Source organism: Leptodactylus fuscus, chromosome 4 (genome assembly GCF_031893055.1).
Source record: "Leptodactylus fuscus isolate aLepFus1 chromosome 4, aLepFus1.hap2, whole genome shotgun sequence".
NCBI lineage: Eukaryota > Metazoa > Chordata > Amphibia > Anura > Leptodactylidae > Leptodactylus > Leptodactylus fuscus.
The window spans coordinates 194978084-195001243 of record NC_134268.1 but is presented as its reverse complement, the minus strand read 5'-3'; the positions used below and the strand labels follow the sequence as shown (position 1 = coordinate 195001243).

General features: G+C 44.2%; 1 protein-coding gene across 1 annotated transcript in view; it reads left to right on the top strand.

Moving 5' to 3' along the window:
- Positions 1-20837, top strand: part of ADARB2 (adenosine deaminase RNA specific B2 (inactive)) — a 549803-nt gene extending 528966 nt beyond the window's left edge. The window contains exons 11-12 of the mRNA XM_075271617.1: positions 11897-12075; positions 19004-20837. Of these exons, the coding sequence (XP_075127718.1) occupies positions 11897-12075; positions 19004-19180 (356 nt within the window). The 3' untranslated portion in view covers positions 19181-20837. The remainder of the gene's footprint in view (positions 1-11896; positions 12076-19003) is intronic.
- Positions 20838-23160: the final 2323 nt, after the last annotated feature.

The window sequence follows — 23160 nt, the reverse complement described above, 5'->3', positions numbered from 1 at the left end:
TTTTATATGTGACCAATTATAATAAAATGTAAAAACATTTCTTATTTAAACATATTTATAACTATGTAAATTTGATGTTTCGCAGGAAATATGGATTTTTATTTGATTATATACGAATACTTACTTGATAACTTTCATCATGTTATTCTACTGTTGTTAGGGATTCAATAAAGTTGCAACGTTTCTGTAAAAATGAAAACTTAAAGGGGTTGTCTAGGCAAAATTGGACAATCCCTTTAACTTTTAAATTGGAGGCAGGGGAAAAAATATTAAAAATGCATACTCACCTGTCCCCAATGCTCCGGTGTACTCCCGATGCATCTTAGTTCTTCTGCTCTAGTGGCTTCTCCCAAGTCTCTTCCGGAGTTCTGTTGAAGCCAGAAGCGTCAAGACTAGTGTGGAGCGAATAGTATTGGAAACTATTCGTCGAATACTTCGCTCCCATAGAAATGTGTGTAAGCGGCCAAACACCAAGGGGTTAAGCACAGGGAATATTTGCCAGCCGCTAACACGCATTCCTATGGGAGCAAGGTATTCGACGAACACTATTCGCTCAACACTGTTGAGACTCGTTCAGCAGAAGGACTGGAACATACCAGGAAGACACCGGTGCTCTGTTCACACTAATACTCAAAGGTTCCTGCAGTCTTGGCAGTTCTGATGGAAAGAATAGCACTGCATATAGTCAGAAATCACAATAGAACTTGCCATACTTCATTATCAGTCATCGGGGTATGTCAAGTACTGCTTGGGGCTTCTGATCTAAAAGGAGATCACAATGGTAGATTCCCCATAATAATTGCAACTTTCCTTGTTTCTTAGCCATATACTGTACGACCCTTAAAGGGGTTATCTAGGATTGGAAAACATGTCGGTTTTCTTCTTTTCAGGAAGTAACATCAACTCTGTTGATCACATGGCAAGGATACAACTGCAGCATGTCCATATGACCAACAGCCATCCTGAGAAGAAGAAAGTAGCCATGTTTTCTAATCCTGGATAACCTCTGTAAGGATTGATCATACTAAAATAAAACTGAATCTATCATGTCTTAAATGCCTACCAAACCAATTATAGTGCTGCGTATAGGAACAAAAAGATGAAGCAGAGCAAATATAATCATCTGTTTATGGATATCAAATCAGCCTTCAAGTCCATTGGGACAGGCCTAAAGTAATTTGCCAGACTTGCCTACAAAAAGCCACAAGTGCTCATCCATTTTTCCCCTCGAGCTGTCTGTAAGCAAGTCTTGCAAATTGGTCCCACCCCCAATGCACTTACAGGATGATTTGCATATCCATAAAAAGATCATTATCTCTGAATTGCTTTATCGATTTGCGGCCACAAAGGTATGTTTATATTCCTATTAAAGGCACCTACATTTCAATAATATTGGTTGGGGAGGCATTTTAGATCTGACAGTGTTCCTTTAAGAAAAATATATGTGTACTAGAGATGGGCGAACTGCTTCGACATGAGCTGGGTTCAACCCAAATAACCAAAATTGATAGTTTTTTTAATGAGACCAAACAATTGGGGATTCATCTTGGGTAAATGATTAACATGCACTGCGGTAAATTAATATACTCTGGGGTCTCTTCGGACGTGTAGTATAATAAGTTTAGGCTCAGGGGAGGTGAAAATTTTTTGAAAAACATTCACCCACCTTCCCTCACCTCTTCTGGTCCTCCTTGGAGTGTCCAGCACTCTCCTGGTGATGTTGTGCATCCAGGGTCACCACTGAGGCCTATAATTGGGTGACAAGGTCAAGCCGAGCATCATGTCGTCATCGAGGAGACCAAGACAGACACGCAAGGAGGCCCAAAAGAGAACAGGAAGTTGGATATAATCTTGGGAGGCTCTCTATGGTTAAAGGGGTTGTCCCATCACAAGGATCCTATCTATACTGCTTGTTAATGTGAATGTAAGACTTTATTCATTTTCTTTTTTGACACATCCCTTGACTTATCTGGTCATAAGTCAAGTGATGTATCTGGTTTAGTTAGTAGTTTACCCTTTGGGGGGATGGGGCCGCCAATACAGACTCGGCATCCGCTGTAATAGAGAAGCTGATGCCGGGGAGGGTTAGACGCCGGCACAGATGCCTGCAACATCGCTATGCTCCTGCCCTGCATGACGCCAGCAGCGGCAGGAGCGATGCTGCTATTCCGGAGGGGGGGGCGGAGGAGCGGAATAACAGCATCGCTCCTGCTGCTGCTGGCTTCATGCAGGGCAGGAGCATAGCAATGTTGCAGGCACCTGTGCCGGCGTCTAACCCTCCTCGGCATCCGCCTCTCTATTACAGCGGATGCCGGGTCTGTATTCGCATTGTGAAGGCTAGACTGGTCTCACCATCTATGAGTGTGCACGCAGGACCAGCAGCATCTCGCCGCTGGCTTTGCATATGTAACCCCGCCCACCAATGACGCAATAAAGCAGGAAGACAGAAGATTTTACAGCAACGAAGACTGGAGAGTATGCGACGTGGGAATACCCCTTTAAAGAAAAGACAAAAAAGTTCTGTGTTTGATCTTAGTTACACATCACAATAAACGATCACCTAGTAGGCCCCGTGGACATACATGATACATCACGTAATTCCTGGACTCCCTTTATTTAACCGTTGCATTGTACACATGTATTATTTCCCATACTACTCTCTGTGTTCTGTAACAGTCTATTATGCTTGAATTGAAAATCTATTTTTTTGGAAATCTTCCACTTCCAAGACTCATTGGACCCATCTATGTGTATAACACCCCTCTTTTGGTGACTATTCATTAACAATAAAGACCATCAGAAACTTAAGTGGGGTAGGCCACAGCTTTATTTATACCTGATAACAAAGGTAAATAAAAACCTCATAACGAGAACCAAAAGATAAACCGTCCATGCCCGCCTCCGGCTCTTCTTCTTCCTGTCTTCTTAATTCGCCCTGAATGCTCCGCTGCGATCCAGCGAGCATGTAGGTTACCATACTTCAAATTGGGCATGGACACCCCCGCCACACAACAGGCAGTGTACCGCTCCCTCCCTACACCTGCCTGTTGGCCCCCCCACCCAAAAGAACCAGGGCCCTCTCAAGCCTATCTTGCAGCCCAGAGAGAAAAATATCAGACCCTATGGGGTTGAGATGCACTCCGTCCCTCATTAACAACTTCTCGTTATTACCCTCCAAATCCAAGTGCCGTATGGTTACCCCACCCAAAGACCTAACAAATTTGGAAACCCGGATGTTCAGAACCCGCCGAGCCCTATCAATCGCGGCGACGTCTCGCGCGCCTCTCCAACAAAGGCGAGGCACAACCTCCGACCACACCAGGACCACCTTACCGAAAAAGTCATATACTCGGCGGAGATCCTGCTTTACCATGGTAATGAATTCGGCTAGCTTCACATGACCCAGATCATTACCTCCGGCATGGACTACAATAACTGCAGGACCTGCCGTCAAACGGCTCGCGGCCACTATTTCGGGCAGAACCTGCCTCCACTGCAGACCTCGACAACCTCTCCAACGAACGTCCACTCCGTCCAGGCCGAAATGTAGACCCCCAGGCCGAACCGCCACTCTCCTCTCCGCCCAATACAGGAAAGAGTGGCCTATGAGCCACACCACTACCGGAACAGCCTCTATAGAGAAAACACAGAAAAAACAAAGGCACAAGACATAGAAGAAAAATGCAAGAAAAAGACATAAAGGCCCAGATCAGCACCCCATCGCACTCAGCGGACGCCGAGGCTTAGGGAGTCATCAGGTCGGGCCGAATGTAAGACCGGAAGCAGTCAGATCTCCAGCGCCCCAAGCGTTTTACCGCCTCATCGCCCAAACCACAAGCATCGGCCGTCGTGGCGGCTCCGATGCGGAAGGAATGGGTGCCGAAGTCCCGAGGCTCCAGCCCCACAGCAACTAAACATGCACGAAAAACAGACAGGAATTGGAAATGAGTGAGAGGCGAACCAGATTCATGCAATAAAAGGACGTCCCCTGCGGGACGCCTAGCACAATAATCCCGAATCAAAACCACGGGGCAAAACTCAGACCCCGTGCGTCCAATGGTAATCCAAGTACCCCGCCCGAAAACGTCCGTTTTCGAGCGGCGAAGACAAATTTTAACCTCTGCATCGGAAACAACCACATCACCCGCGCCCAAACCCCCGGGCCTAGTTTTACTGGGACTGACTAACTCCCCAATACGGAGGGCCGCGAAAAAGGCCAAAGCGAAAGCGGCCCTCAGCAAAACCAACTCGAAACCATCCGGACACACGACCTCCAGAACCCCAAACAAGTGAGTTAACAAACTAAACGAGACCGGCCGCCGCCGATCTCCCCCACACTTCTCCTTCCTCCATTCCTTCAAAACCTGTCGGATAGCAAAGTGTTTTGTAACATCCAAACGACCAAACAACTTGAGCATAAATGCAACCCCAGCTAACCTTTTAACAACCGCGCAATAAGACAGCCCCTGGCTCCTCAGTTTGACTAAAAATTCCAAAGAAACATCTAACAACATCTGAGCGTCCGCGGGTACTGAACCGCCAGACACGGACAACCAAAGGACCCAGGCACTGTGGTGGCTCCTCCACGTAGACGCAGATACCGACCCCCGAATGAGCTCTAGCAGCTGTTCCCTACCAGGCTCCACAAGGAATCGGGGCAACTCCAACCCTCTGTCTTCGCCGACGGATGCAGGGCACGGAAGACCTGAAAACGTGAGCGAGACAAAGCATCAGCAATCCTATTCCGCACCCCAGGCACATGGCGAGCTTTAAACCAAATGTTACGCTGCAAACAAACCAGAACTAAATGCCGAAGCAGCGCCAGCACCGGAGGTGAGGAAGAAGACTGACTATTTATAACCTGCACTACCGAAAGGTTATCACACCAAAAAACTATCCTACGGTTGGACATCCCATCACCCCAAAGCTCTATCGCGGCCACAATCGGGAAAAATTCCAACAAGGCCATGTTCTTAACCAAGCCCGATTCAACCCACTGCGGAGGCCAAGACCCCCTGCACCACTCATCCCCGAAGACAGCCGCGAAACCGTCGCCCCCAGCCGCGTCCGTAAACAAAGAAAGCTCTGCATTTGTAACCTCCTCCTGCTGACAAACAGCCCGACCGTTAAACTGAGAAAGAAAAACGCTCCAAACACGCAAATCCTCCTTCAATGTACGCGTAATGCGAATAAAATGGTCGGGGTGGAGCACGCCCTTCGTAGCCAGCGACAGCCGGCGACAAAAGGCGCGCCCCATGGGCAGAACCCGGCATGCGAATGTCAGCAGGCCGAGGAGACACTGCATCTGGTGCAACGTAACTTTTTTGGCGAGAAGGAAATCCCCAATCATACCCAGCAGACGGTCGAGCTTGTCAGGCGGGAGCCTGAACACCATGTCGACCGAGTCTATCTCGATACCGAGAAAGGACAGCCACGTACACGGGCCCTCCGTTTTCTCGGCAGAAAGGGGAACGCCCAGCCGGGACATCAAGGACCTAAAGGTAGCTAACAAATACGCGCAAACAGGCGACCCTCCCGGACCAACAAACAAGAAATCGTCGAGATAGTGCAAGACTGATGGGATGCCCGATTCATAACGCAAAGACCACTCCAAAAAGGAGCTAAAAAGCTCGAAATAATAGCATGAAATAGAGCATCCCATAGGCAAGCACATGTCGACGAAAAAACTGTCCTTAACCCTACAACCTAACAAGTGGAAACAGTCGGGGTGCACCGGAAGCAGCCGGAAAGCCGACTCAATGTCGGACTTAGCCAACAGAGCACCCGGACCAGCCCTACCAACCAGAAAAACAGCCCTGTCGAAAGAGGTGTACGACACTGCCGCATCCTCCTTCGAAATGCCGTCGTTAACTGATGACCCAGGAGGGTAAGAGAGGTGATGAATGAGCCGGAATTTGCCCGCCTCCTTTTTGGGCACCAAGCCCAAGGGGGAGACCCGTAAATTCAACAGCGGGGGATCGGAAAAGGGGCCGGACATCCGGCCCAACATCACCTCCTTCATGACCTTCTCCCACGCCATCTCCTCATTATCCCTGACAGACTTTAAATTAGGGGAAAGAAACATAACCGAAGAAGGGGTGTGGGGAATATAAAAACCGTCGGAGAAACCCTCAAGAAGCAGGCTTGCCTCCCGCCTCCTGGGGTAGAGGGCGAGCCACTGTTCCAGCAGCCGCACGTTCACCGGCGTTCTCTGTGGTGCCGGCAGCACCCAGCTTGCCGCCTTGCCGGTTACGGCGGAAGCAACGCAAGGCAGAGTGCGAGCCGCCACAGATCGAACACTCGTGTTTGAAGCGGCAGGAAGAGTGAAATCTGCAGTGGCCCTCATTGTAGAGCCAGCAGGTTCCACTCTGACGCTGTGCCGTCGCTGCGGGCTGCTGCCCCGCACCGGCGGCACCTGACTGAAAAGGCTGCTGGGGGCGTTGGGAAAGGATCAGCTGGATCCAAACGTCGGTAGCCTTAGAGGCCCAACCGACGGAGGGGGTCAGGGCCAGGCGGCGACGGTACTCCTCATCGTACCGCCACCAGGCCGAACCCCCATGCAATTTATACGCGCTGTAAACTGTATCCATATAAATGAAGAGCTCAGGGCCCTTCACCGGGGAAGCCTGACACGTAATATAAGCAAGAGTGGCAAAGGCCTGTAACCAGTTGCCAAAAGTTTTCGCCACTCTCTGCTTACGTTCCGAACCTTTTTCAAAAGTCCGCTCCTTATCGACGGCAATATGGTCTGCCGACAACAAGGACCAGATGTCTATGAAGTCTCCCTTGACAATCTTATCCCTAAGTTCCGCTGGGACGTGTGTCCCCAGCGGAGCGACTCCGCAGAACATAGTGTCCTGGAGCATGCAACTCGATGCTAAGTCCGCGACCGGGGCAGGAGCAGCCCCCCCGGGTGCAGCGGCGGACACTGGGTCCGCCCTAACCTGAGGACTACCTGAAACCTCTAACAACTGCCTAATGAAGGATGAAAGATCCTGGCCAGGTGCAAGTGTCGGTGTGGGTGTTGTGGTGTGAGGTGCCCAAGCCGTGCGGCAGGCGTACTCACCAGGTTGCGGCCCCGGATGGACCGGAAGAGGAGCCTGGACAGGAGCGGTCGGTAGAGGCTGTGCGTCTTGATGTCGTAGTCCAGCCGAAGAAGATGTAGCCCTCTCCGGACGGCCATCCACTGCAGAACCCCGACGACTCTCCCGATGCGAAGAGGCACGATGCGACCCGTCCCGCAGCCTTCGGTCTGAACGACTGTAGCTCCGCCTTGACCTGGAGGACGAACCCCGTCCCCTACACCCGCAGACGCCCCGCTGTGAAGGAGGGCCGACCGAACCCCTGGGGTGACCCCTTGACCCCTGTGACCTGCGGGACCCTCCCCTAATGCCACAGAACGCGCCACCCCCACCGCACCGTTGGCCGCAGCATCATGTAGGCCCGCCCCCCCGCTGACCCCGGAGGCCCCGCCCCCATGACCTGCGCCGCACACACCCACCTGAACTGTAGGAGCATAGACCGCCGGACGAGGAGGATCCATACCGCCGCCCGAGGGGCCTGCGGCAGCAGCTGTGGCAGAGAAAGCAGCCGGAGCTGCGTCTCCAGCAGCTCCGGCGAGAGAAGCGCTGAGCCCCGCCCCTTCCGCCCCGTCACTTCCGGCCGCTTCAGCGACGCGCGCCAGGGGCACGCCCCCCGGCGGCACGTCATCAAAGAGCAGAGGGGAAGCACCACCCACAGCAGCCGCGGCAGCGACCGTTGCTTCAGGCCGCGTGGCGGCAGCCATATTAGCATCAGAGGAGGCACGCAGAGGCAACGCTGGGGACCCTCCCCCAGCCCCCCCCCTCCCCCGGGCACGCATCGAAGGTCTCCCGGAACGCTCACCTGTGCTGCCGCTGCCAGAGGCTGACTGCCGACCACAAACCCCGGCCTCCCTTCTCTGCCTTGCAGCGCCGACACCCCCGCGCGCCGGCGGGCTGGGACTCAGCCGAGATGGAGGGCGAGATACCCTCAGCGGCCGCCCGTCCGCCCTGGAAACCGATCCGCTGGCCCCCGATTCGCATGACCGCTGAAGGAGGCTAAGCAACCAGCCAGGGCCCTGGCTGGCCACCCTCTCCTGGATCAATTGCTCCAAAGAGTCCGCCATTTGCAGGTCCTGTTCCTCTCACCACGCGTCCTGGTAGAAGGTGAGTGACCCGCCTACGTGCCCCCTTTTTATGGACTAATACTAAAAACGTCACCAATATTTTGAAAATAGAATAAGAAAACCAGCCAATGAGTCCAAAGCCCTTTCCTTATACAGTCTAGGGCTGTCTAAAATCCCTGTGATCATCTACCGATTTCCATTAAATTTCTATTAAATCCAGCACCATGGAAACACCATAGTGCCACCCTCGTGTGCGGCTGACATACGTCTTTTTGTAATATGTAGATAGGAACATTTGTCCTGCCATCATTAAATGGCATTTTTTATTAATATCCTACAAAATGCCAACAAAACATGCAGTGTCTGTCGGCCAGGGCTGTTCATTAAGTAATGATGTGATCGAAAATGTCACCCAACCAGTGTGAATAAAGCTCTCGCCGTCACAATTCCCGATTCAGCTCAGATCATATCTGATTCAAGACAGGAAATTTGGCAGCAATTATTTAACTTATGAAAGATAAGTCCGTATCTTCAGTTAAACAGTCTAAATGTAAAAAGAATAGATGCCAGTGCTCAGCATTGTAATTGCCGGGCTCAGTGCTGGAATGTGAGGAGGAGAATTTTTTTCGGGTCATTAGCTAGGGTAGAATTAAAGGAACGTCTCTGGAAAAGCTGATAAACTATATTATGCTTAGTGCAAGAAATGGGGACAATGCAAGGAACGTTTTTTAATTCTTTAGGCTCCAAAAAAAAACACAGCAAAATCTGCAAGCTGATCAGGGTGTCAGACTCCACTGATATTTTCATTGATGACGTATATAGAAAGACCTGGACCACCCCTTTAAGACATTTGTAGAAAATGAAAGCATACCTAACCTTCTAACAAACTTTGTATTAATCAATAGTACAGTTTGTGTACATGAGAAGTGACACTATATATGGCAATGAAATAACTTGTATTCTGCGTTTTTAGACAGTTTTCCCCTGCACAAACTTTATTTTTACATTTCAGTTCTCCTTGAGCTGGTAGGTGGAGACTAGCTTATATGATGTCTTTTATGGATAACACATGGAGGAGATTTTGCTCCTGAACTTTCACTCACTCACTAACTCACTCACTCACTCACTCAGAAGCAACACGATCAGGTGTGAACAAACAGTCTTTTGCAGTTGCAAGTATGTCAAAGGATCCTGTGACCTTAACAATAACCTTCTATTGTCTATTAGATTGTAGCTGATTGTCTAAGCTAATAAACAGGATCATATAGAGCCTTATAGAGAAGTGCTGACCAAGATTGATGACAATAACGCACTTCCCTGTGTCTCTCCTCCCCCCTCCATGGTCTACTAAGGACACATGTGATTTCATGAGCTAACAGTGTGTATTGGGAGTACCCAAAGGAATTTAGTGGAGATTTCAGAGTGAAGGGAGTAAAAGAGGCAGAAAAGTGGAGAAAAGGGCATTTTTCTCTGATGATATATTGCAAAGTATCTTGTATATGCTTCCAATATTGCTTAATGCAAAGTTTTTTGAAAACTTACTGACCATTTAAGGTTAGTTTCACACAAGCCATACTTACAGCAGATTAGACACCACTAGCTTGTCAGAGGCTGATCTGCTTCGATGTAGAGTTGATGACATTTATGCAAATCTCATTTTCACTCTGCAAAAAACTCACACTGCAAATTCTCCTTCAATATGGGTTTCAAGCTGCAGTATACAGGTTTTTACTGTGGCTCCACCCTCTGCAATGCTGTGTGGGGCCACTGTGAAGCAATATACTGTGTGTGGGGGCCACTGTGCTGCATTTTGTGCTATGTGGGGTCACTATGGAACATATACTATGTGGGAGCCACAGTTGAGCATATTTTACTGTGTGGGGGTCACTGTTGAGCATACCATAAGATGTGTGGCCACTGTGGAACATATTAAACTGTGTGGACTACACAGTGGAGCATATTGTACTGTGTGGGGCCACTGTGAAGCATTATACTGTGTGGGGGCCACTGTGCCGCATAGTGTGCTATGTGGGGTCACTATGGAACATATTATACTATGTGGGGTCCACAGTTAAGCATATTTTACTGTGTGGGGACCACTGTGGAGTATTATACTATGTGGGGGCCACTATTGAGCATATTATAAGATGTGTGGCCACTGTGGAACATATTAAACTGTGTGGACTACACAGTGGAGCATATTGTACTGTGTGTGGGCCACTGTGGTGCATATTACACTATGTGGGGCCCCTTCATTATTTACATTATATCCCATCTATTTTATAGCAGACATGTGATATTATCACAGGCTGTAATTACATTGCACAATCACTATAAAACAGATCTGTGCAATGTAAATTGTGAAGAGGGCGCTCGCAAAAGCACCACGGTCCCTTCAAACAGTTAAGGGGCCCTGGGTGTTAGATCCCCATTGTTCTCTTAACTCTCTTAGACTGTTAGGACCCTTCAGATCAGATGTTTACAGTGCTCCTCACTCACCATATTCTTGATAACCGCAGTTGTGGGCAGGGGCGTAACAGCGGTAGCAGCTGCCACAGGGCCCAGGGCATTAGGGGCCCAGAGATAGCCGCTACTACCATGTTTTTTTTTTTTATTATTTTACAGTAATTCCAGCCGGTAACAGATCCTCTTTACTTACTGATCGTGGCAGGGGCCGGGATCGGTAAGTGATGCTGCGGGCCCAACTAACACTATTATTATACTTGGGGGTCTTTTCAGACCCCCCGAGTATAATGATTGGAGGCCCAAGAGAGGTAAGAGAATATAAAAAGCACTGTTAATTACCTCTCCGAACTCCAGACAGACTTCGGGCCTACTTGTGTGATATCCCTGATGTCACAGGACCGGGGCCTGTGTCCCACGTTGTGTGATGTCCTGAATGTCATAGAAAATGGCCGACACCAGCGAGAAGTGCAGCGGAACCAGGGATAGTTAAGTAACAGTGTTTTTTATACTGGTATCCCCCCTCGGGGTCTCTGATTATTATACTCTGGGGTCTGAAAAGACCTCAGAGTATAATAATTGTTCATGGGTGTCCACAGTGGGGCATAATATTGTGTGCAGGGGCCACTATGGGACAATACAGTGTGCAGGGGCCACTATGGGGCATAATACTGTGTGCAGAGTCCACTATGGGGCATAATACTGTGTTCAGGGGCCACTATGGGGCATAATACTGTGTGCAGGGGCCACTATGGGGCATAATACTGTGTGCAGGGGCCACTATGGGGCATAATATTGCGTGAAGGGGCCACTATGGGGCATAATATTGTGTGCAGGGGCCACTATGGGGCATAATACAGTACTTTGTGTAGGGGCTACTATGGGGAATAATACTATGTGCAGGGGCCACTATAGAGCATAATAGTGCATGCAGGGGCCACTATGGGGCATAATAGTGTGCGCAGGAATGCGGGGGGTTGGTCGGTCGATCGGGGTGTTCGGCGTCAGTCAAGTGGACTGTCCAAAGACAGACAACAACAAATCCCATTGACTAAATTTGGGTCTGTTGGGTTTCCATTGTTTTCTCCCTGTCATCGTGGGAACAAATCGCCCTGGTTTGTGATTTCAGTCACACCCTGTGTCTGTGTCTTAATATAGCCTAAACGTATCTATTTTATCATGTTAGTACCTTACCTATGGGGCGAGGCTATGCACTTGTATGTCTATGTTGTGATGTTAAACATGCTTATATACACAGGGATAATAAAATGTTTTTTCTTTTGGCAGGTGTAAGCAATGCCCAATCTCGGCAGCCAGGGAAATCTCCAAGTTTTAGCATTAACTGGATTATGGGAAGCCCGGATCTGGAAGTTATTAATGCAACAACAGGGAAAAGAAGTTGTGGAGGTCCATCCAGACTCTGCAAACACTTGCTATATGTTCGGTGGTCGAGGTTGTATGGAAAGGTACAGTATTTTATCAGAATTGTTAAAAATGTATAATTTATTGCTCTAAATCTGTATAAGGGTTTTTTTTTTTTGTAAGACAAAAAAATTCCATTAAATTCCAACCCTGGGGAGGTGTATAAAAATGAAAAAATACTTATGCTCATCTGTCCTGGGCTGAGCATCCACTCCGGTGCTCTTCTTGCGATAGACGCTAAGTCCTAGCGGGCTAAAGGACCTTTGATGACGTCATGATGCTCTCAATTACCATTTTACATTTCTTGAGACGAGTTGTATTTTTGTTTTTCTTTTTGGATACTCTAATGCACGACCAACCTTAGTTATATGTGACCAATGTGTTTGCACTGAGTGCCAGTTGCAAGGATGTAAGGGGAGGGGGCACCAGTCACACACCCCACCTCTGCCAGTCCCCCCTTTTTGAATTAATTTGTATCCATGTTTTAAACACAAAGGAACAAGTTGCAGTGACACTACTAGGTGCAAGGAGCCTTAGGGAGCCTTCACACAATGTAACGCTGCGCTCATTCTGATCGTAAAAACATTTCAGAATGAGCGCGTAAAAAGCAGCTCCCATTGACTCGAATGGGAGCCGACATACGTGTGCTCCCCATTGAACTCAATGGGAGGCTTTTTTTTTTTTTACCTATAGCTTTCAATGTGATACGCGCGTAAAAAAGCCTCCCATTGAGTTCAATGGGTAGCGTGTGTAAGACGGAACCCATTGAAGTCAATGGGATTCTGTTTTACAGCGCTCACTCTGACACGTGTTTATGTGTCAGAATGAGCGGCACGTTACTCCGTGTGAACATAGCCTAAGAGTGCGCTATCTCGGTACAGGTGACCTGCAGGAGTCCTGGGTGTCAGACCCCTGCTTATCTAATACTGATGACCTATCCAAAGGATAGGCTAGCAATGCCAGAAACCAGATAACTCTCACAATGAGTTAATTTTCCATAGAGGGTGGAAGGGATTGTCCAGGAATTACAGATTTCTGCCAAGAGGCCAGGGAGGGTGGGGGGAAAAACCATACTCACCTATTCCATGACACAGTCTGGTCCGACTGCTCCAGGGACTTATTCCTGCAACAGTCCTCGCCGCCTGTGACCACTAAAGCCAATCAGGTGACGTCCTGGTTCCTTTCCTTAGGCGACTGATTGGCCTAATTCCTGGATAACCCCTTGAAGTCGGGCTTAATTTGTCCCATCCCAGTTTCTAATGGGATGTCACAAAGGCATCAGAACTATGTTCATTTGCACTACCAGTGTTTCCACCATGCCTGTTGGCTTGGATACTTACATTTTTTAATTTTTTTTATATTCTTATGTACCATACATTAAAAATTATTTACAACTAATGCATTACAAGCACATACATAATAAAAAAAATAGTGTCCTTGCCCATATGAGCTTACAATCTACATGGAAGAGTCCTGGGGCTCCTACATCTCTACAAATATGTCATAAACCCATAAACTATTTGTATTGTTTAACAGTTTTATTATTTAAGAAGGATTTGTGGGATTTTATGGACTGTGAAGAACATTATACTGCATGATTACCCTTGTTAACTGCATGACTGACAAATGCCTAGTATTCCGAGCACAAAGATTGAATTTGCTGTGTGATATATTTACTGGTAATCGCATAAAGAGGTTTTTCCCAGAGATAATATGGATCAGTGATGGCCTGAAAAAAAATTGCATTTCCAGGCTGTTTTCTCTGTTCCTGCTTTTCCTGCCATATACATCTGGTTTTGCATACATCCCTGTGAAACAGCTGTCACTTGTACATGTCATAAATAACATGGCGGCCTATGGATCCAGTTTCTTAGCAGTTCTATACTGCAATTTATTGACCCCTTCATGACCGTGCCATAATTCCTAGTTGATGACCTGACACATATTACGTTTTTTTTTAGTTCCTGTAATTTAATGGCTATAACATTTTGGCATTCGAGTTACCCAAATATTTTTTGTACTTTTTTTATGGTCTTATTTTTATCCCATTTTTCCATTTTTTTAAGAATATCCTAGAAAATGTATAAAAAGAGGGGGGAAGGTTGCCTTTTTTAAAAAAAATTCTGTTTATATATTTTTTTTAAATAGTTCTTCCTAAGAATTATCTTAAATTTTTATATAGGTGATACTGGTAATATTGTGTTCTTGTGGATGGGGCTAGAACCTGTCCTGTTGGCAGAGGTGTAATATGAAGCTCCTGGGCTGCAGTGCATAGTCTGTACCAGACCCGCCAACTATAATGCATTGTTTATAGTATTGGTTATATCATATTGGGAAGACACCTTATGGGCCCCCTAAAGGTACTGGGCCCGGTTGTGAGTGCACCCTCTGCATCCCCTCAAGTTATACCCTGTATGTTGTAGTATCCTCTACTGTACTGTGATGTCCATTAGTCACTAAACCAAGGTACGGAAAGGTATTAAAAAATATATATAAAGGTTGATCCGTTTTTCACTGATGTCAAATAAACTTAGCTAAATTTCTAAAATCTCATAAGCCGTGACCACCTGCAGCTCTGCTGTCCCGTTTTATCAGCACTGAGCTCTTGTCCATAACATAGAGGGACATGCCACTATAACGTCACTCTGCCACCTTCAATGCACCCACGCTCGAGCACTGTCTGTTAGTTTTGAGGTGGCAGAGTGACGTTATGCTCACTTGGGGCCATGTTATGAACAGGTGCTTTGTGCTGACAAAGGGCAGGTTCACACCTGTGCCCGGTCTCCGCTTTTGATTTTGCGTCTTCTGCCGAGAGAAACTGGACAGGAGACAGAAACCCAGCGGTCAGTTTTCAAACCCATTCATTTGAATGGGTTTGCAAAGTGACCGCCCGTGTGCGTCTTCTGCCTGTCCGCGGCAAAACCGTTTTTTTTTTAACCCGACAGAAAGACAGGCATGCAGGACTTTGTGTCCGGTTAAAAAAAACGGTTTCGCCACGGAGAGGTAGAAGACGCTCACGGCGGTCACTTTGCAAACCCATTCAAGTGAATGGCTTTGAAAACTGACCGCTGGGTTTCCGTCTCCTGTCCAGTTTCTCTCAGCAGACGGAAACCCGAAAGAAGAGATCGGGCAAAGGTGTGAACCCGTCCAAAACAGTGGAGGGCACAACTTATAAGATCTTAGAAACTCTGCAAAAGTGCCAAAAGCACCTTCCAAGTCAGGGACATAACATTATTATCTCAAGACATTTAGCTAAACTCAATGGCCAACCCCTTTAAGTGACAGCATCGGCAGCAGCATTGACTGCGACTGCTCTTCAGCCAGAACCCTGCCTGACAACACCCTTACTTCTAACATGTTATATTTACTAAAGAATGGTTAAATCCCATCCAGTATATGGAATCATATTATAATTCTGATCTCTCCGTCACCCGGCCCTTTAGCATTTCCTGGCGACGAACGCAGAATGTGATATCCAATATTTATACCGTTCTCATAATAACAGTAATCTCAGTCCCTTTCCTGCCGCTCTCGAACGCTCTCAGGTACTTATCACAGACAGAGATAAATAACCGACAAACACATTTTACATAGTCCGTTAACTACGAGAATCTCTGCGACCACATTTACCAATCCTATTCTCCGATATTTATGGGCATTTTAAGGCTGGCAATTAGAAAGCAGTCGGTGAATGAGCTAATTGAATTCCTAAATAAAAGCTTTCTCCATTACTCACCGCGACGTACGTTATTGCTCCCGATATTGACAAAATAATTCATTTTACTTAAGCTGCAAAGGATATATTGACACTTGAGATTCTCTCCCTTGTTACTTCATATAATATATCATTTGAAGTACCGGTCAATTAAATTCTCATATAGATAAGATTTCGACAAAACCCAAGGGAGAGTGTAACCCTTCTGTTGCGGGCAGTAAATAAGCCTGGAGAATAATATAGTGTTTTATTGCTTTACCTTTGTTTTTTTTTTGTCACTGTGATTTTTAATAAAAAGTTACATTTTATTAGACCTTTTGGGGATTCTCCGCGCGGTAAAGACTTTTCCTGCTCCTTTGCGTTATTAGTCACGGGAACGTCTTGTGTACCAAGCTTCACAGGAATGCATTTTTATTTTGTCACTAAGGACAGAATTCATAAAGCCGCAATCCCCTGTACCGCTCTTTTTCAACAATTTAAGACATTTGTCAGCCAGCAACACATAATCCCCCTGCAGTGCAAAGGATCAAGGCCTAATGAAGTTTGGCTTATGAACCCTTTAACAGCTGCATTCTGCCTGGAGATGTGTGTTTGCTCTATCCCCTTTAAAGGTCTCAATATTTGTCAGGTAAAGAGCAGAGGGGTTTCAGAGCCTTAAAAAAAATAATAATAATAAAAAAAAAAAAAAAAAATCTCATTTTATGAAAACAAAAAATATAAAAGGTAAAACATAAAAAAAAATTATGAAGACAAAATATTTAAAAAAAATCTGTTTATGAAAACAAAATATATAAAAGGTAAAACAAAAAATTTTTATGAAAACAAAATATAAAAAATTCTCAGGTTATGAAAACAAAATATATAAAAAGGTAAAACAGAAAAATAAATTGTTTATGAAAAAATATAAAAAAATTTCTCAGTTTATGAAAACAAAAAGTAAAACAAAATATATAAAAGGTAAAACATAAAAAAAAATATTTGTAAAAACAAAATAAAAAAATTTCAGTGTAAGAAAACAAAAAGTAAAACAAAATATATTAAAGGTAAAATATAAAAAGATTCTTTATGAAAACAAAATCTAAAAAATTCTCAGTTTATGAAATCAAAAAGTAAAACAAAATATATAAAAAGGTAAAGCAAAAAAAATGTTTATAAAAACAGAAAAATTCTTACTTTATGAAAATGAAAAAGTAAATGGTATAGATAGGAAAAGTATCTTACGTTTAGTGTTTCTGTTAAAGAGATATTACTTTTGCAGAAAAAAAATTTGAAAAAAATTCTGCACATTTTTTATTTATTGTATTTTTTATTATATTTGTTATTCAATATTATTAAAGGGTTTTCTTGGCTAAAAATATCCAAAGGCACCTGACACTCCAAACTGTTCTTCTCAGCAGCTCATACACAGTAAATGGAGCAGGAAGCAGACAGCTGTCTACTCTGTGTAGCGGGTGAGGCAGGTCACAGCAGCTTAGGTCACATTCAAGTGAATGGGAGCTGATCTGTAGTAAGATGGACTGGCCACTGCTTAGAGAATAGCACTGTCTGCTTCCAGCTCTATTCTCTGTATCAGCTGCTGAGAACAACTGATCGATCAGGATTCCCAGTAGTTGGACCCTTTTTGAGGACAGTTGCAGTCCGGTGGAATCTAGAATTTGAGTCATAATTCTGGCACTTTTAGAAATATTACATAGTAATGAAGGTCTGTGTAACCGCTTCATAAATATGTCTAAAACTGATAATGGGATTCAACAATGTTGCTAAATGTGCCCCTGTATGTTTTCCGGACCCTTATGCAAAACTCAATCAAAAGATTACCGGAAAATCCACAAGGAATTGATACAGAAAGTATCATGGAGCCTTGTATCATTTATACACTCCCATTTTAAGTATAGGAAAATATTCAGACCAATAAAATGTAATTATCTATGTAATTGTGTATTCTAAAATAAAATCTGCTTGTTTTTCCTTTATTTTTTTAATAATGAATGTTTCCTAATTACTTATTTGCTTCCAGACTTTCACTTCCTATCTTGTAAGATTGTGAATTAATGCAAACAAGGAAATAAAATTGTGAGCCTGTCAGATTCCAGATAAATGAAAGTTTTGTAATTAAACAAGAGAAAATCTGTTTTCATCATTTACATTTTATTTTTACACAGCCATTGTTCCCTCCTATAAATAAATGGCAAATAAATTGCTGAAACGTGGAAACGTATATTAGCCTCCATATTGTTATATAGCAATATAGCTTTGTAAAGTAAAAATTCACACAAAAATAAAAATTTTTGTAGATAGTATATAGTCTATCATTTCTTTTATATAAAATTCTCCAAAATATTTTATGACTTATTACATTACCCTATTAATTCTTAAAGGGGTTGTCTGGGATAAAATAATATTTTTTTGATTTTCTGGAAACGGAACGGCACCAACACTACTCACTCCTCTGCTCTATCATACTTATCTGTCTTCATGTCCTCTTCTTCTGGGCATAAAATGTCACTTCCTTCACTTCTGCAGGTGAGTGTGCAATAACACAAGCGCCAGCAGACGTGCAGGAGAGAAGGATCGGACCTCAGGCGCATGCGCAATAGAGCCGGAGTACCGTAACTCCGGCTCTATTGTGCAGGCACTGGCAGAAGCCGAGAGAAGAAGGAGCCAGCAGCACAAGAGAAAGTGACCTCCAGAACAGGAAGACGGGTAAGTATGACGGGGTGAGGGGCTGAGTTCGATAGTTAGCTAGGTAGGGCTGAGGGCCCCTTCACACGGAGGATACTGTGGCTGATTCGAAATGTGTAAGCGTTCCGAATCAGCAGCGTTTAAAGCAGGTCCCATTGCTTTCTATGGGAGCCGCCATATGCGCACTCCCCATAGAAATGAATGGGAAAAAGCAGCCCATTCATTTCTATGGGGAGCGCACGTATGCCGGCTCCCATAGAAAGCAATGGGACCTGCTTTAAACGCTGCTGATTCGGAACGTTTACACGTTCTGAATCAGCCACAGTATCCTCTGTATGAAGGGGCCCTAATAGTCCATGGACTAGCTAAGGAAACAGGGAGGCGGTGCTGTTTCAGGAACAAATCCAATGTGTTTTTAGAATTTCATATAATGCCATAGGTATATCGGAACAAGGGAGAAAGTAATGGGATGCAACGTAATCTTTCTAAAGAAACATCACATATTTCAATATTTCGGTAAAAATACACTACATTTGATATTAATCCACTTCATTTTCTCATTTTGAACCATATAGTTGAGCTCACGGACTTCAAGTCAAGAAGAAATGCCTTCGGTGTACTGTGAAGCCAAGATGGTGAATCCAACTTACCAATGTGTGAAGCAACAACTCTTTAAAGCCATTCAGAAATCAGGCCTTGGCACATGGGTGAAGAAGCCTCCGGAACAAGATGAATTTTTACTAACTCTGTAAACTCGAGATAGACCTTTATCATTTTACCTGGATTCTTCTGGAACAATACAAACTGGCAGAATTTTTATGCCTCTCGTGCAAACTTTGTTATCAATATACATAATTAGATTATTTTTGTAATGCAGTTAATACATAATATCAATGAACGACATGCTTTATGTGTTCGAGGTTAGCGGAGACAAAAAATGTGTTAGACCTTTAACTTTCTCCATCTTTGAGGTAGTAGATGTTACGAACAGGACTGGATTTACTCATTGGTGTCCATTGGTGATGAACATTGATGGCCACAAAGAGTAATGGGTGGCCATATCTCTAAAGTTGGTCATACACATTAAAATTTGATGGAAATGGGGAATTTCTACCATAACTAACGTTTGTTGGGTGAAATTTTATTTACAACAAACAATTCATTAAGCCGACCAATGACATTCTGAAAGAATTTGACCGCATTCTAATTTTTGCAAAACAAAATTTTGTTAACGACTTCATTGAAAAAAAGATCCAAGAAAAATTCTCAAAAATGTACGGCAAGTTTGGAAAAGTGTATTGACCAATATGGTCTAAAATATGTATGGCTGTGTCAGCATGACCATTGTTCACCAGATAATTGATGGTGAATCAGATAGTGGTTCAACCCTCAACATCCTTCTGGCTAATGTGTATGGCCACCTTTAAACTCTAGAATGGTAATAAATATGCATCAAATATTTTCTATCCGAGGCCGTTTTAAAAAGAGGAGCATACATGATGGTTGTGTAGATGAGGCCCCCTTCCTTTAGATGTTTGTATCCCTGTGAACCTACCATATGGTTAATTGTAAATCCAGCTCTGTCCCTCAGCAGACTCAAATAAAAGGTCTTCTAGAATAGATATGATCATAGCACTGGGCAACTATCGAAAGAGATTATGATTTTTTTATATTTTTATGCCAAAAACTCCCTACATTATGTTTTTGTTTTAAATAAAAGCAGGGTTAAGAGAATATTACTGGTACTTGTCAAAGTAGGAGGACAGTTGTGGAGAAGATCTTCTAGTATGTGGTCAAGGTGTGATCAGCAATTGATTGTGATCTTGCATTTGAGATTACTCAGCTCAAAAGTGATGCACATTTTGCGTATATGCTTGGAAAATCTCGTATATGTATCCACAGGCTATAATGGGCCAACAAAGTGACCTTTTGACATATGATCTGGTGGTACCCATCTTACTCATATCTGTCATTTTCATTCCATGCAGTCCATATCTGATATGTTACAAACAAATCAATTCAATTCTATAAAATATATGTTTGGTTAAGGTGCCTGAGAGAACCAAGTTCACCCAGTGCTACCATTATTTAATGCACAGTAGCATGGATGAAGAACCACTTTGGAAAAGTATGTCATATCAATAATTAAAATGGGTCTAAGGTCCTTTATCTATGGTGGCTAAAGGGAGGAAGTAATTCACATGACTGAGGGACACGGGTGCTACTGAGACTGGTTCTACGACGATGCTGGAAAAAAGTGGGACACTCTCTCCTTTCCCTTTCCTTTGCTATGTCTGTGAGCATATCTGATATTCAATAAACCATAATGATCTCAGTGTGAATGTTTGTCCTGCATTCCATGCAAAAATAGGACGGGAACAGATTGAAAGTCATCAGTATTCACAACGACTTGCAGAAGTTGACCTTGGAACGGAATACAAAGTAGATGTATGATACCCGATATAAGCTGTGCAGCTAAGGTATGTTATGGATAGAATCAAAAAGCACCCAATTTTAAGGGGGTATGCATGGGAGGAGTTTTGTTTTTAAGAGTATGTTCAGATTTCAAGAGGACCTCTCGCCACCTCCACCAATTCCAACTCTTTGCTTCTTTCCATAAATGCCACTTCGCTTATTCTGGTGAAGTTAGAACTTTTTTCCAGCCTACCTTTTTGAAGCAGTTAGTTCCAGCACCCGATATGTTAATTAGGCTCCTTAGTATCAGATGGGTGTTCTTGGGATGTTTTTCTATTATCAGAGACCACCCACCTGACAATAGAGAGCCTAAGTAGTATATTGGGTGCTGAAACTAACCACCTGACAATAGAGAGCCTAAGTAGTATATTGGGTGCTGAAACTAACAGATGTGATTGCTCGGGAATGGTTGGGAGTAGAGAAAAAATTCCAACAGCGCCAGAATCGATGGAGTGACATCTATTGAAGACTGTCAATAGTTGGAGATGGTAGAAGTGGTGATATGTTCTCTTTAAACACCAGTTTTGAGCTTAATCATCCCTATAAATTATATAACAGTATATGGATAACTTTTAAAAACCCTTTGTTCTTCTAGCTTGTATTATAGTCCGGAGCTACATTCACAATTCAGCTCATTGTAATTGGAACATAGAGGAACATTGAGTCTAGAGATGAGCGAACACTGTTCGGATCAGCCGATCCGAACAGCACGCACCCATAGAAATGAATGGAAGCACCTGTGACGCTGACTTTGCCGGCGGCCGGCCGGCGTCACAGGTGCTTCCATTCATTTCTATGGGTGCGTGCTGTTCGGATTGGCTGATCCGAACAGTGTTCGCTCATCTCTAACGTTGACCAAACCCTCAGATTTCATCAGAACAAGCAGCTCATCTAATGTGTGGGGACCTACTTTATGTTGTAAAAAAAAGAATCGGGCATGTTGAATTTCAGCATGCCTGATTCTTTTTTTTTTTCCAATGGAGATAAGCTACTGCCAAAGGTGTCTGGAAGTGGCTTACTTTCCTCTTCCCTTTCAGAACACATGCATGTAAAGTATACATGTGTATGGGAAGGTCAGAGGAATAGCGGTCACCCTATGAAGACATCGAACCATAAATAAATGAAGATAGAATTGTGAGAACTGCAGAATTATGAATACAGCTCTGGAGGTTAATACAGGAGCCAGTGATTGGAATGTAGAATATTATTACATAGAAACCAGTGATGTCAGTGGCTCAGAGCTGCACGCTCATGTCACTAGTTCAATATTAGGCTCACTTTCCTACAAATAGGGCCATGAAATGACTACCTATAAGAAATGTATATGATGTGTGCCTCGAAGAATGTATAGCGGAATCATTACCCCCTTCCCCAGGCAACCATTCTTCCGCCTCTTAACTAGACATTGGCTAGATCTTTATTATGGCACTTATACCCAGGAATCAGCTCACACAATAAATAGAAGTGGAATTAAGATAACCTGAAAAATCTCTTCTTCATAACATAAGACAAGACTTTACCCCTGCTTCAAACCCTTTGTGGCGCCGCTATGAATGGCTGACATACTGTCAGTTATAAATTAGTAGGGTCATTGTAAAATAGTAGGCTACTCAGGGGGAAGGAGATAAGGCGACATTAATCCTTTAATCTGCCCATCCATTCTTGTTTGGAATTTCTATTGCAGCTCATATTTACCTGCAAGACAAATTGCCCATTTCTGCCGTCTCACAGCGCTGTGCTTACTTCTCGGCTCAGATAGTATCTTGCCGCATTTGTCTTCCCCCTTCAGGAGAACAAAGCAAGCATTTCTAAAGGAAATAGCTGCACGGCTCAGCATTTTTAGGGGGCAATGAAACACATCATAGCAATAAATTAGAGTCAACTGAATTTTCTTTTTTTCGATTCCATGTACTTGGCTGATATAGCATTTCGGTCATCTTGATAGAATATATCTTCAGATAATTATGTCGATATATCTATACCCCCAGCGGGCGGTACGTTTTTTGCATAGGTTTTACTTTTCTTTAATATGATTTTTAGATTATTTATTATTAGTACATCTTTTCATCAGGATAAGAATGTTTTTGAAAAACTTTTTGCATTTTTATTGCCTGGTTGTCAATTAATTCCACTTTGATGGTTATGACCTATAGTAATAGAAAGCCTCTAGTCTTGTAACATCATACAATAAGTAAGGCAGTGATGTTGGTATAAAGCAGGGGTTGGGAAACGCACAGCTCTCCAGCTGTTGCAAGAC